This window comes from Antedon mediterranea, chromosome 3, assembly GCF_964355755.1.
Source record: "Antedon mediterranea chromosome 3, ecAntMedi1.1, whole genome shotgun sequence".
Taxonomy (NCBI): Eukaryota; Metazoa; Echinodermata; class Crinoidea; order Comatulida; family Antedonidae; genus Antedon; species Antedon mediterranea.
The window spans coordinates 23,897,875-23,912,337 of record NC_092672.1 but is presented as its reverse complement, the minus strand read 5'-3'; the positions used below and the strand labels follow the sequence as shown (position 1 = coordinate 23,912,337).

Genomic DNA, 14,463 nt, shown 5'->3' with positions numbered 1-14,463 from the left:
TAAAAAAGGTTACATTTGCTTTTCAATAAGAATGTTTCCGGTCACTTAGATTTAATGTTTTGATTTTGACACTAAATTAACCCTCTCATTTTATTTTGTGTACTTCGATGACGTCATACGATTATCATTTAGAACGATCATTCCGATAATTCATTTCGATCAATCACGTTAATACTATGTATAATTATCATTAGCTTTTTATTGTTCCAAAGACGATGGCAGAACTCTCTTACACATTAAACATTTCATTGTGTACGTTCCGGATTTGGATTATTTTGACCACTGTCTGCGCTTTCAAAGCTACATCATGTAAGTAGACACCATCATTTTGTTTATTTTAACTATTTAACTTAAGAATTATATTCTGAGGAAACGATGGAACTTACTTCTTATAATACACATATGTTTCAAAATAGAAATATTTGCATGATAGGTTAATAAATCTTCTTTATAATGTTAAACAATTAACAACTTTCTTTTTTCAATTTTTTTCTTTAATAAATAATTTTTAAATAACTATTTCACTGTTGTTCTTTACAATGTTACCATTATTTTCTTTGTTGTACAGTAATATTGTTGGGTGCGGACACAACTTATATGCAATATAAAATTTTTTTATTTTATTGCAGCACTTAAACTGACGCCCGTTGATCCATATTCGTTGGCCGGTTCCACCCTGAACTTCACATGTACGTTAGATCAAACAAAAACATCGTACAATGCCTCGGATATTGAATGGAAAGTTGACGAAGTACCTATTAATTCAGGAAAAAATACTGCTGTAATCTCAAATACAGAAGCCATTCTTACCTTAACAAACCTAAACATGACAGGTTATCAACATTGGATCGAATGCTTTTTACTTGTAGAAAAACAAAATGGAAGAGTAACGACAAATAAATCAGAATCGTCATTTACAGTTGGTAGTAAGTTAGTCAATGGCATACATAGTTTTGAAAACATGATTTGATCCCGCCAAAGTTAACGATAATTGATCCATGAAGCGAACTGACGGGTAATCATGAACGGGACCGAGGTGTATCTTGAATGTTACCTTTATGAAGTCCTAGAATCTAATTAAATCACCGTTAATAAAAAAGAGATGTTGCGGCGGTGCATGTGGCAATTGGCGTGTATGGCCGCACCGTCCCAGATTAATGATATATTTAAAACATTTGTTTTCGTCTGTTATTGTATGGTTGGAGACTGAGATAAGAGTTGTTATTATTGAAAACCACTCCTTACATGTAATAAGAATCCACATAACAGATAGTTATATACCTTACTATATTTTGTATCCTTTAGTCGTACCATCGTCTCCAACATTAAACTGCAGATCGACAAATATTGTTGATTATTGGTGTACATGGGCACAGAAATCCACCGGAGTTAAATCTGTCTATACATTTCAATTTCAGTAAGTCATTTGTATTATTGATAAATAACACAAATAATTAGAATCATTGCTTTTCTCACAAATAATAAATGTCTTATCATACCTAAAGAAATGTTTCATTTCTAATACAGAATGCATGACCTTACCTCGGCTCCATCATAACACTGTCGGATGTAGCCCTCCTCAAGCCTTTGCCATTCGTTTCTGTTCTTTGCTGGCCTAGCCAAAGTTTTTTTACTGTATTAGAAATAGTGTCGTCCCTCCATCTGCGTTTTTGTCTTCCCTTCAATATGTTGCCGGTTCTCGGCTGCCATTCTTCTCTTCTCTTATCACAGTGTCTCGTAATGTGACACCAACCATTTGTCTGTCTGTTCATCGCTCTTTTATTTAAATTCAACAGCTGCAGGTGCATAATCAAATATTATGCAAAGAGGACAAAGTAACAAAATAATACCATTATGTTAAATGATTACAGATTATTGATTAAATATTATTGAGTATTACTGATTACAGATTATTGGTTACAGATTATTGATTAGAAATTACTGATTACAAATTACTGATTACCAAATTAATGAATACCAATTATTTATTGCTGATTAATGATTACAGATTACCGATTACAGATTATTGATTACTGTTTACAGATTACCGATTACAGATTATTGATTTACGGATTATTGATTACAGATTACTGATTACTGTTTATAGAATTTTGATTACTAACAGTTAATATTGAATTATGAATTGTTTTAATCCCCCTAGAAACAGTTCTAATGTGTGGATCAACTGTTCTAATAAGCTAAACGACAGCACGTGCAAAGTTTCGGAAAATGATGGTAATCCGATGAGAGCACATCTAGTACGAGTAGTTGTTGAAAATATGTTTGGTACTGCAAATACAACATCCACATTTGATTCTAAGAATGAAGGTCTGTAGGCCAATATTTAGCACAGGTTTGGAAAATATAGATCATTACCATCGAATTATTTCAAAAAATATACAAGCACCACAGAAGATCAAATGTCTAATCCCTTTTACGTGACTTGTGTGATTTATCCGGCGGGGATACGGGGTTTCGTTCAATGAGCTTTTGAAGTATAACATAACAAAAATCATAATTTTTAATCTTAAATAATATCTAAATTGTTTGAAGATTAGCATGACGAATAAACACTAGTAAAGTTAGGTTTGCTTTTGTGTCTCCTAAATGAACTAATGTTCAGTAACCTTAGAATGTCTCAATGATTCTGTTGTTATGCTACAACCGTCTTTTGATGTACGGCAGACGTTACTTATCTAAATTAAAGATTCACTGAAGTAACTCTCATGGCTGTACGCACGATCTAATCGTTTAATTTTGTTGTATTTTCAGCCGTACCTTTGTCACCATTAATTGATAGAGTTTCAGTGGGGGAATCAAACGTCATAGTATTCTGGAAATTACAAGAAGATTGCTATTATTGTAACTCGCTATGGTTTCAACTTCGTTACAGACGTTTAAATGAAACATGGACAGAAGAGGTATGAAGTTACAATCAATTTCACTATTTGTTTTGTCATATTTTTATCATCAGGAGACAACAAATTGTGGAATAACTATCGTATATCACGAATGTACCAACTCATTCAATTTGAATGTAGTAGAATCGGCAATAAATATATGTTTATTACGTTTGTGTATAATATATATTTCAAATCGTTAAACAACATATTTGTAGAATATTTCCGACTCACTTTCTTCAAAAAGATTACGTTGTTTGGCTTCATTAAACAAATCTTCAAAATAATAAAGCACGCTTTTTAAAAGATTGTTATTCCGTTATGCAGGATTTATTTATTTTAATTTATTTATTAACCTAAAGGCAAATTACTAAAAAATGACAAGACTGTAGGTATCAGTGGCTAGATCTCAAATGGAGATGAAAAATATAATAAGCAAAGATCTAAATCAAAATTTCAGGTAGTACTTATTGCCCTCCATCAGCAGTGCAAGTGAAAATACTTGCACTGATTTTGTGGTAAGCTACTGTCATGACATGACAAAAATAATTCAGTCATCTTCTACAACACATCTGAAACATTTGACGCTCGTGATCATACAGTTTCGTTAGAAAATTGAACGATTCTTAAACGTAACAAAACGCTTCAAAAGAAAATAAGGTCATGTAGCTCCCAATGATTGACAAGGTGACTAAAAGCGAATTGTTTTATTAGATTGAAAAACAGCATAAAAAGCAGATAATTATTGAGGAGATTACGACAGCGGTAGCTGAATATGAATTTCAAGTGCGATCAAGGTTTTCATTAGGCCTATATCACCAGTTCAGTGATTGGAGTCCAATTGTCACACTACCCAGTGAGTTTTAAAGTCATTTGGAATACGTATACCTAGTCCCTAGATCGTTTCTACAAGATTGTAAATTGCATTCAATGTTCAAATAACCATTTGTAATGATTAGGGTCATTACATCCAATTTTACAGCTGTCACTATAGTGTATTTAATCCACCTCGATTTGTATCTAACTGACTTACAATAGTAGGCTAGATAGTATCTGGTGACAGCTGCAAAATAAAGTTGTCTTTATGTGCTCACTAATCATATTTGCATTAATAATGACCAAATGAAATTAAATATCAAAATCCTCATAATGTATATAAAAAGAACAGTTTACCTTCTCGACCAATATATACCATACGTGACTAGAATATTTTCTTTTTTATTGTCTAAAAATAATGAAAAATTGGTTTTTGTAGTTTCTATGATCATAGACGTGAACGCCACATCGTCAGAAAACGAAAACGTCTTGTCACTCCAATGGGAAACACCAAATGATGAAACTCAGTACTTATACCGCATTACGGGAACCTATAATGGACAATCACTGAATGAAGAAGAATTGAGTTGAGGAAGAATTAACATTGAATAACATTGACATAAATGTGCCGTGCAACAACATCACAGAGAACACCATTGTCTATAATCTAGAGCTAAGGAGTGTTCAGGTAGACACGTTTAAAGTCGAAGTCGAAGGTCCTCCAACCAGGATATTATATGAGTTCAAATGCTTGAAACAAGGTGTGTTGGCCTATGTCTCTTTATTAAACCTAGAGGGTTCGCTTGTGCATGTATTTGGAAAACACCCATATTCGGGGTAAACTTTGTTTTAATCGTCAATTAATCCTTAAAGTTGTATTGTCCCTTTGAACACAAAAAATGAAGGTCAAAATATTCTAAATTTAAATTGGCCATATCAAAGTAATATTAAAGTTATTCACTTTAAGTTAAAAATTCGAGCCAAAAACAACAAGTTTACGTAATTAACAGGTAAATTAGTTTGATTAAATTTCGTCTGGAAAATCATTCCGAGCGAAAGTAAACAAAGATTTCAAACCACGGGTATGAATTATGCATGATATGCTAATTAAGATTGTTTACAACTTGTCACGGTTGAGGAGATGTTTTTACACATATCGCGCGAGAGAGGAAGTTTTATGATTATGCATATAATATAGCCAAACTGTACGTAACGCGCGCCGCCGGCGCGGCCGGCAGTGTATGCCTAGGCCTAGTTGCGGAACGAATTTTGTTTTAATGTATTCAAGAAACCCATAGATTTATCGGTAAATATATTACTATTTTTTACTTAGTTTCTCTCAAATAAAATGTATACTTGTGGCCTAGTTCAGATTCTCTAGGCTACTACTACTACTAAGCCTAGCTCTAAGCTGTAACTTGCACAGTACCTACCTAGGATAGTAGGCCTAGCCTTCTACTCTAGCCTAGGCTACTCTAGGTAGGTAGGTCTACCTTTCAGGTTCACGTTGTCTTTTTATTAATATTAGGCCTATGCTTTAAACTCATTTTTAAGTATTCGTTGGCTACCCGTATTAATTTTTGCCAGGTCCGATCAGTTCATCATTACTAATTATCGAGTATAGGCTAGTAAAATGTGCCCAAGTTAGCCCACTGTACTGGCAACTGATTCGTGATTTTGACGAGAGATGCCAGTTCTATTTTTAAAGACTAGCCTATTACTAGTAGTAGTAGCCTAACTATTGAATTGTACTGTATATAAAAAGAAATACACTAATCATATCCTTGGGATTTTTTAATTAGAAATATGTTACTAATAATTAATACTATAATTTCCATATACAATATATATAAAAATCTATAGGATCTGTGGTTATTTACTATTTTTGTGACAATACTTTTAGAAATATTCGCAACTAATTAGCTTCACTGTTAATGTTACTTGTCAATGGACCAGTAATACATAAAGGTAAAAAGATATTGTGAAACCTGGTTCAACATTTGAAATTCTGGTGGCAAATGGCAAAGATTCCTCACGATAAATATTTCATATTTCCATATTTAGCAGTAAACAATTTATAACAATTTTATTTTACTTTAGGTTAAAATTAATGCATTGACAGAGGTAGAGGCTAAAGACCTACTAACTAAAGGAAGCAGCAGAGAAAAAGTACCAGAGGGAGGTCATCATCCTGTACCACCAGCAACTACACCAAGTTGGTGTGTTTGCAACAACTGCTGGCAAATTCAAACTGAAAATGAAAGAGTGGGCTGTGGCTATACACACGAAAACACAACAAATTTCAGGTAATTGCACGTGTGAAACATTACAGTATATTAATTTAACATACTTATTGATAAAATGCATTACAATGATAAAGTGTCGATATAGTGTATCTAAAAAAACACAAAAAGAATTGTCTTTTTGTCAAACTAATTTTAAAAGTTCTGCTTTATTTTTAATAAGTACTGTTGTTAAAATACAGACCTGTTACCAGCTTATATTATTTTGAAAAATAGTGCATAACATAAACTAAACAAAAAATACTAAATAAACATTTTTTTTTTCATTTTAGGACTTTTAGTTGCTCATTCTAAATGAAGCAATGTTGCAATTGGCACGAGCCTATCATCAAGATATATTAGCAGCGCCTATGGACAACAAATGGAATAGGGGTCATAAACATACAGCCTACCGGCAGTATGTTTTGTGACCACATGGTCGTCTCGGTATTGGCATCAGAATATAATACCCAGTTGTGTATGGGCAGTACGGGACAAATACCCCGATGCATTTGGCCAGTATGTTGGTTTTCAACCAGGACGAATTTAAAGATGTATTGTCCCTTTGTACAATTCCCACAAATAGATTTCCAAATTTAATTGCTCATTTTAGTACCATAACAGAAAAAAATAAATCATTTTTAACTGAATACATTAAAAACTTAACAGGAATTGCCCAGTACTGTTTGCACGAATAGAAAGGTAACTGATACATCATAGTTTTGTTTAAAATCTTGACAATTTCTCTTCAACTAGTTGATGAGTTGGTGGTGCTGGTACTGAAGCAATGTTTCTGCTGAGCCTTCTTGGGTCATCTTCTCCTAAGCCTGTTACTGTTTACATGCTAGTTTCATCAAGTAGTCTTTTGTATACAACCATTTCCACCAATTTCTGGATGTAGCTGTAATCCTTTTCTTCTTTAACAGGCACCACTGTCCACCTCTTACTTTTTTTGTTAAATAAGCGTTGATATCTACACAACAGAAAATAATTGTTTATAATTTTTGACAGCAATTTGGAATATTTTGCTTAGATTGCAATTCGGGAAAACCGATTTTAAAATTAATTGTCAAATTTCTTTTGCCCATATACCTGTAGCTAGTTCCGTTGTACATGGCATAAAGATACAATTGATTTAAGAATAGACTTGTCGGTTTCATATGTAGTACGGTATTTAGTAATTAATATAGCCAATTAATATTCAACTGTAAAAAACTATGGAATGTACCTTGTGGTCCCATCTTTATTTTTCTTGATCTCTCGTTGATGGTTTGCTGTGTAATCCAATGCTGCCAGAAGATTCCTTACTTTGTACATTGGTGGACTGTAATGGAATCTTTTGGCCGCATACATCAAAATACATTGGTGGAAATTTTCCAGTTCAGCAGTTCCACTAAAAATACACAATATGTATATATAAATAGCTAAGTCAATACTGTTGTCAAATGCAATAAAATATGCAAGTTTTAAAGTAATACTAATAAATGTGTTTATTATGTGTATATTGTTCTGTTGAAATGTATATTTATTGTTTAGAGCACCTGTTTTTTTTTTTTTTAGCTTTAATCAATACTACAGAATATGCACAGAAATGCTTGTACAGTCTAAACCATTCCTCTATTTTTAATCAATTTGCTCACCGAAAATTAAGCCAATATGGGATTTTCTTTAGGAATCTGTTGTTTAGGACGATCTTTCGTAGTGCATCGTGCGCTGGATGACCCTTTGTCATCCATCCCTTTTGTCTCTCGCTCTCAAGAGGTCCATGACTACAGGAGGCTGTACCAACATCACTATATGATAAAGCCCACTGGTGTTCATCCACCACATGGTGAAGAATTCCACACCATATTCCCTATCATTGAACAAGAAAATCAGTAAAATACATATCTCAAATACAGATTTCTTTTTTTAAATATGGAAAAAATGGATACAATATCAGATACACACAGAGATAATATGACAATGTCAGTATCTGAAGATAGCTGTGAGCCTTTAAAATTGATGAACATAGTAGAACCAGAATAAAGAAATTAATTCCACAATAAAGAAGATCTTGTGCTAAAGTTTATGTTCAAGAACAATATAACTTGTCTTTGAGAGTGTATATACAGTATGTGCACCATTAAATTAAAACATGTACATACAAGAAATTCATCATATGTCTTTGAAGTCTCGCAGGTATGCCAGAAATGGTTTACAATATCTTTGCTCCAACTTAATAAGACTTTGCAGTCTTTCTTCTGACCAGCCTGTTAAATTGTATAAAAAATACCAATGAAACAAAAGATTAGTATTAATTTGTATAATAAATATCCTATTTTACATATTATGAAATTAGGGTATAACTATAATAAAATAATTTACATTGTCTGCAAATTACCAAAAAACTTACTGCAACCAATGCTTTTGCTAGATTCTTGGCAGCATGCCAAATATCGTGTGAGTGTTTGATGTCTGGATATTCGTTTTCTAGAGTGATGAAGAAAAACAAATATAAAAATAAACCATATTTTACAGAATAAAAACATGTTAATCAAAAATTTATTTTAGATTTTGGTGATCATCTAGAATTACGATGTAAAAATAAAACATACTCATCAATGCGCCAATCTGTAAGTGTGCATCGGTTACACATTCAACGACATTCACATTTTGTTGTTTGAGAAATGAAACACTCTTCTGAAATCCTACTTTTGCCCTCTGTCTCCCGCTTATCAATTGTCATAATTGACAAAATACTTTTGTCAGCATTGTCCATCATAGTATATGTGCAAAATTGGGCAGAGTGTTCTGGACTGTCCATCCTTCCATCTCCTATGAAAAAAAAATATTTACAGTAATAACGTTCTTGTATTGTATATAAGTAGATTTGTACCTGACCACCACTAACAACAGTTTTTAATAGAATTTCTCTTCACTATAACTCGTCAAAAACAATATTAGCGTTTTTCAGTAATTTAGTTCCATCCTGCATTTTCATTTGCACAATGAAGCCTTGACCTATGAACTTTAGTTTAGTCACATTTATTTTTTTTCCATACACCTCCATTTTATATTATAATACCTACCAAGCAGTACAACATCTTTTCCTTCATGTGCTGTCAAGATTTCTTTCTGGGTATCTTCCCATAATTCAGTAACTGCAGGCACAAGATATTTTCTCTGAATTCTATAGTAGGTGTTGACATTCAGAATATGAAGTTTTAAAAACTTGGCCAGAAGAGCAATCTTTGCATAGTTGTTTCCAGAAGCTAAAAGTGCCGTAGACATTAACAAATCCCCTCCATGCAATTTGTTCTTTAGAATTGGTTGAGAACACCATTTGTTGTTCAGGTGGCCATTTGTACAAATCTAAGTAGATCACAATAATATATTTATTAAATAAACCATTAAACCAATTTCATAAAATAAGTCATTTGACAAGCTGAAACACATTACATAGCAACCATCATTGTTTGATGGTACCATAGACTTGTTCATAAATTGGTTTCAGGAATTAATTAGAATTATGAATTATTAAATTAAGATAAAATGTTTACAAAAATTGAAAGTAAGACTTTTTACCCATTTGAAATACACAGCAGAACCAACAAACTTTGAATGCAGATCAACAGGACTACTACAGGATTTTCTAGTACAAGATTTGTTGATTTTGATTTCTGCCAAGGTTTTCAAACAGTTTAAGTACACTATGCAGGTTTCATCTTTTATAAGAAAGTCAGACTCTTCCATAATATCAATGTGTTTAACATAAGGGCTTTCAACTTCCACCCCTTCAATGTCCTCCTCAATCTGACTGGATGGATCATCATTTTCTGCCTCAATTTCAAATTCCTCTTCAACGAATGAGGTTTCTCTGAGGTTAAGTGCATTGTTGGGACTGAAAAATGTATGTATGACTTAATTTCAAACATTAATTTTTTTTAAATGATGCTTTACTGCATCACAATGAAGTTTAGGTTAAAGGAATAGATGATGACTTACCAAAGGCTTATGTCAAATGATGGTTCATATAAATCATAATCTTCATCTTCATCACAAGTGCTCTCTGACTCAGATTCACTTGACAAGTTAATGTCAATGGTCATACTGAAAGAATAATAGTAATACTTGTGCAATGATGTCAACCTCTTAATTGTGTGATTAGAAACACTAGCAATCGAGGGGGAAAGGATTTTAAACTATGTAATTAAAATTAATACATTGTAACATATAAAATGAAAAGTATACAGAATTCATTTACTTTAATATTTCAGCAGAGCATCTGGGTCTGTCCTCTTCTTTAATGTTGCTTATACTAAAAAAATAACAGTTTTAATGCCATTTTAATTCTCAATAACAGTAATCAGATTGGCATAGTGTATAAAGAGTGCAGGGTATTATCAAGCCACAGACAAGGATTTTGCTGTGTTCATTCCATTGGAATTAAGTGAAACAGAAAAGTTAAAGCGCTGCAATTTTAGTTTAAACTTACCTTCCATCTTCAGAAGCACTTGGAAAAGCGGTTACAGTACTTGAGTTACTGCTAAATCTATCAATTCCAGATATTGAAGAAATTCTAAAGAACAATTTATGATCAATGACAATTTCTATATTTTATAGTTATATTTGTAGAGTTCCTATTGAGAAGTCAGTTAGTAGTGAGTGTTGAAGCCATGTAATCGTGAGTGTAGAAAGCAACCGTTCACTATGTGAATCCCATGTGATCTAATTTAAGTACGGTATTAATATTATTAGTAATATATTTCATAACAAAATTTGTATTATATCTAAATTTTCATACCTTGTATCTGAACCACCAGATAGTGTAGTTCTTAAATAAGCACCTTCTATAGGCGTCGATGTTGTAGGAAGGTGAGTAGAAACTGTTGTCCTGGTCGGCCCAGAAGCTGTGCTATGTCTTTCTGCATGACTAAACGTAAAACAATAAAGCACAGTGTGAAGAGGTATAGAATAAGGGAAAACAATTTTACAATTTAAATTTAAAAAAAAATTAATATACCAAATCATCAAATTAATACTGTACTAAAATTGACACTGGCTAGCCCTAGTAATGTAACAACAGAGGAGGTACCAAAGTTAATTCCCACTCTAGCTAGGAAAATAATTATTTTACCAGCCCTGTTTGTGAAGGCCCTCACTACCAAACAGATGGTATTGTAATCAATTATCTACTTAAAATTCCAAGTCAAATGGTTAGGAGGTAAACCTTTTCGTCATGGGTGGCCAATTTTTTTATTAAAAAAAATGGTAGGACCTGTGCTGTGTGTATGTTCAGCTAGGTAACCGGATCTATGATTTTAATTAGGCATAGGCCTAGCGGCTAGCTATTCTATGCTAGATTATATATAACACTAACACTAAATAAAAGTATACTTTCTGTCTCAAAATACCTGCTGTACTACGAAAGGTGTGTTGTATTACTCTATCTAGCTAGGCCTATCAATCCGCCTGTTTTCGAACGATTCATCTAATTGCAAAGGTAGGCAGGCCTAGTAGTAGTAGTAGTAGTATAGGCTATATAGTAGTTAGTATAGATAGGCTAGGCCTAGCCTGGAGGTCTAACCTAACCTATTTATTATTATTAGTATTATACTAAATTCAAAATAATTAGGCTATCTATAACTCTGTGGAACTATAGTACCAATAATAATAATTATCATTACTTACTAGGCCTAGTATTGCCTATTTTACTAAATAAAAGGCCCTAACTAATCCCTAGAGCCGATGGACACTGTACTAAAGAGAGAAGTTACCTGTCAAGCAAAAAATTTGCAACATCAGAATTACTTGCTAAATTATTTGCTTCTTTTACTACGGTCCATCTCTGAAATGTATCGAAGTTTAGCAAAATTCTGCGAGCATTTGACGCTACATTACGTGTAAGTTTGCGCCTTTTCTTTTCCGATGATCTCAATCCAGAATAAGGGCCTCGTTTACCCATCCTTTACCACGGGTTCGTCTCTCTCGCGATGAACGATGATAATCAACTCACACGTGTGTTCTCTTGCGGTACGTACCGAAATAAACAAGCCAAAAAAGGAGTCGTATGCATAATTCATTAGCAAGCGCGTTGCATTATGGGATATGTTTTGATCGAAAACTTTGACTGGAAGTCACAGTTATTTTTGTAACAAAAAACCGTTTGTAATTCAGTTGAATGATTTTTTTTTCGACTAATTTTTATTGAAAGTTAAATTACTATTATGATACTTCAAATTGACCCATTTTTTTTCGAAATCTGTTATTTTTTATTTTTTTTGGAATTAGTCAAAGGGACAATACATCTTTAAACAACTAATAGTAAACAATGGTTTCATTATAATATGGTTAAATCAGAATCAAAAGTATGCACCAATTTTCTGTATCATTGAGTAAAGTAAGGAAATCATTTGTCTTCTTCTCAAAAGCTACGGTAATATTCTGAAAATTGCTCAACACTTATTTTACTTTAATGTTGGCAAATTTGCATAATCTATTTTACTTCATGACATAATGTATAACTAGAGATAGATATTAGAGCCTCATATTTACCAATTTCATTTTTTTTTAGGTTTGGTGACCGAGAGAACCGTGACTCTGAATAGGCCTACAGTTGCAGTGCAAGATGAGCCTAGTATGTGAAAAGTGCTCAACACTTACTTTACTTTAATGTTGACAAATTTGCATAATCTATTTTACTTCATCACATAATGTATAACTAGAGATAGACATTAGAGCCTCATATTTACCAATTTCATTTTTTTTTAGGTTTGGTGACCGAGAGAACCGTAACTCTGAATACAGTTGCAGTGCAAGATGAGCCTAGTATGTGAATAAGCCTATTAACAATTATTACACTTTAGAATAGCACACATGTCGAGTTTAATTGCGACAATGTTAGGCCTACTTGTTGTTGTTTCTCTACTACTGAATGCTTAGAAATAGCTTCACTATTGCATATAATATCTTCTCATGGCAAATTTACCAATAGCCATACGTTAATCTGAAAATAGCGTAATTTTACTACCTGCTTGAATAATATTTTGGGTGCATTTGTGTGATCAAATTAAAGAAGTGCCTCTATTGTTTTAGATGTGATCGTATATTGTTCATAATCCATATAGAGAAAAAAATGATTGTTTCTCTTGTTTTTCTTTTACAATGTTCATGTTTTCAGAAAATTTGCAACAATTCATGATATGTTGTACTTTCAGATGAATTTATCATTCCGTTTCTTGTGGTGGGAATTATTATCTTATTTGTTATGCTGTTTTTTGGAGCTTTTAATGCGTATATACGTAAGCGAATTTTCATTGAATGGCCTGAACCAAAATTCTTCAAAGTGGTAAATATCATGTCTTTATTGCTTTCAAGTTAAAGACAATACATCCTTTTTTTGTTGAATGTATTTACCTGAAAAATCAGTAATTTAAAGTAAACAATAGTCATATTGGCTGCCAGCCAGTGGGTTTTGGTTAAATTTAACCATTTATTTTGTCATTTTGTAAGTAAAAACATTTTTTTTTCGTTTTTTTCTATGGAAGTGATAAACTTTATTATAACCTATCCAAATTCTGATTTAATTAATCTTCATTTTTCAGGTTTTTGGGGGGACAATACATCTTTAAGAGCTAGGCAGCCTAGATGATTTATTATTTATTTGTCATCTTTAATAAGGATAACCCGTGTAGATCCTTTCATTAAAAATAATATTAGGGTCCTCTAGCTAAATGATGTAGGTGTGTATTTCACGAAATTCAATCCACTTTGCGTGGTAATGAAATGTTGTTTAGAACCACGCATTCACTGTATTTGTCCTAACAGACGTGAAATAACATGTTTAATAAAGATATCTCTTTTATTTAGGAAATTAGCCCCGTTCGTCCACGATCAGTAGAAAAGGAAGTTTTTGATGATTTGAAGACGAAGAAGTCGGACTTACCTACATCGTACCGCAGTTCAACAAGTTCTGATCAAGGATTTCAAGAGTTTAGTCCTGATTCTCAGATAGAAGGGAAAAACATTTACATGGTTGTACCGTCTATCGACCAAGTTTCACCAGTTACGAAAAGTGGTTTTATAAACTCATCACCAGTTACCACTGACAAAATGGCAGTTAAAGAGGAAAGCACGGCATACTTCCGCCTGCAACAAACAGGTGATGATGATGCACTGCAATTGTCTCCATTACTCGTGGAAAGCACAAGAAATAAGCAGGACTCAAATCCTTACACGCCAATGAAGTCAGTTTCCTCGGATAAACCTCAGAAGTCAGAAAAATGTGAACGAGAGAACGTTACAGATCCTTACTGGAAATTAGATGAGGTTCTACGTGTAAAAGAGACAACGCACACGCTGGTTTAACGGAGTTTATTCCAGTCTCTACATGCGATTATTACAGCAGAGAGGAAGACATAGGGGACTTCATTGGAGAAGACGAAATTGATAATCTTCTGAATGGTATGCCACAGACAAATGTA

At 33.0% G+C, this 14,463-nt stretch overlaps 2 protein-coding genes and 2 long non-coding RNA genes across 4 annotated transcripts; 2 read left to right on the top strand and 2 right to left on the bottom strand.

The window, feature by feature from the left end:
* The first annotated feature begins 2,168 nt into the window (after nt 1-2,168).
* LOC140043727 (uncharacterized) lies at nt 2,169-3,659 on the top strand. The gene is made up of 3 exons (XR_011844370.1): nt 2,169-2,328; nt 2,773-2,921; nt 3,615-3,659. It is a non-coding gene; the product is annotated as an uncharacterized lncRNA (long non-coding RNA).
* A 1,926-nt stretch (nt 3,660-5,585) lies between these two features.
* LOC140045053 (uncharacterized) lies at nt 5,586-8,712 on the bottom strand. The gene is made up of 6 exons (XM_072089782.1): nt 8,596-8,712; nt 8,394-8,470; nt 8,146-8,250; nt 7,639-7,853; nt 7,227-7,391; nt 5,586-6,971 (listed from the first exon to the last, which is right to left on the bottom strand). Exons 1-6 carry the CDS (start codon nt 8,597-8,599, stop codon nt 6,836-6,838), a joined length of 702 nt encoding a protein of 233 aa, XP_071945883.1. The 5' UTR covers nt 8,600-8,712; the 3' UTR covers nt 5,586-6,835.
* Nucleotides 8,713-8,826: 114 nt separating this feature from the next.
* LOC140043726 (uncharacterized) lies at nt 8,827-11,168 on the bottom strand. The gene is made up of 6 exons (XM_072088217.1): nt 10,785-11,168; nt 10,476-10,559; nt 10,245-10,298; nt 9,986-10,090; nt 9,566-9,881; nt 8,827-9,352 (listed from the first exon to the last, which is right to left on the bottom strand). Exons 1-6 carry the CDS (start codon nt 11,009-11,011, stop codon nt 9,026-9,028), a joined length of 1,113 nt encoding a protein of 370 aa, XP_071944318.1. The 5' UTR covers nt 11,012-11,168; the 3' UTR covers nt 8,827-9,025.
* Nucleotides 11,169-12,588: 1,420 nt separating this feature from the next.
* On the top strand, nt 12,589-13,262 carry LOC140044971 (uncharacterized). Its single transcript, XR_011844515.1, has 3 exons — nt 12,589-12,617; nt 12,752-12,808; nt 13,198-13,262. It is a non-coding gene; the product is annotated as an uncharacterized lncRNA (long non-coding RNA).
* The last annotated feature ends 1,201 nt before the right edge of the window (nt 13,263-14,463 follow it).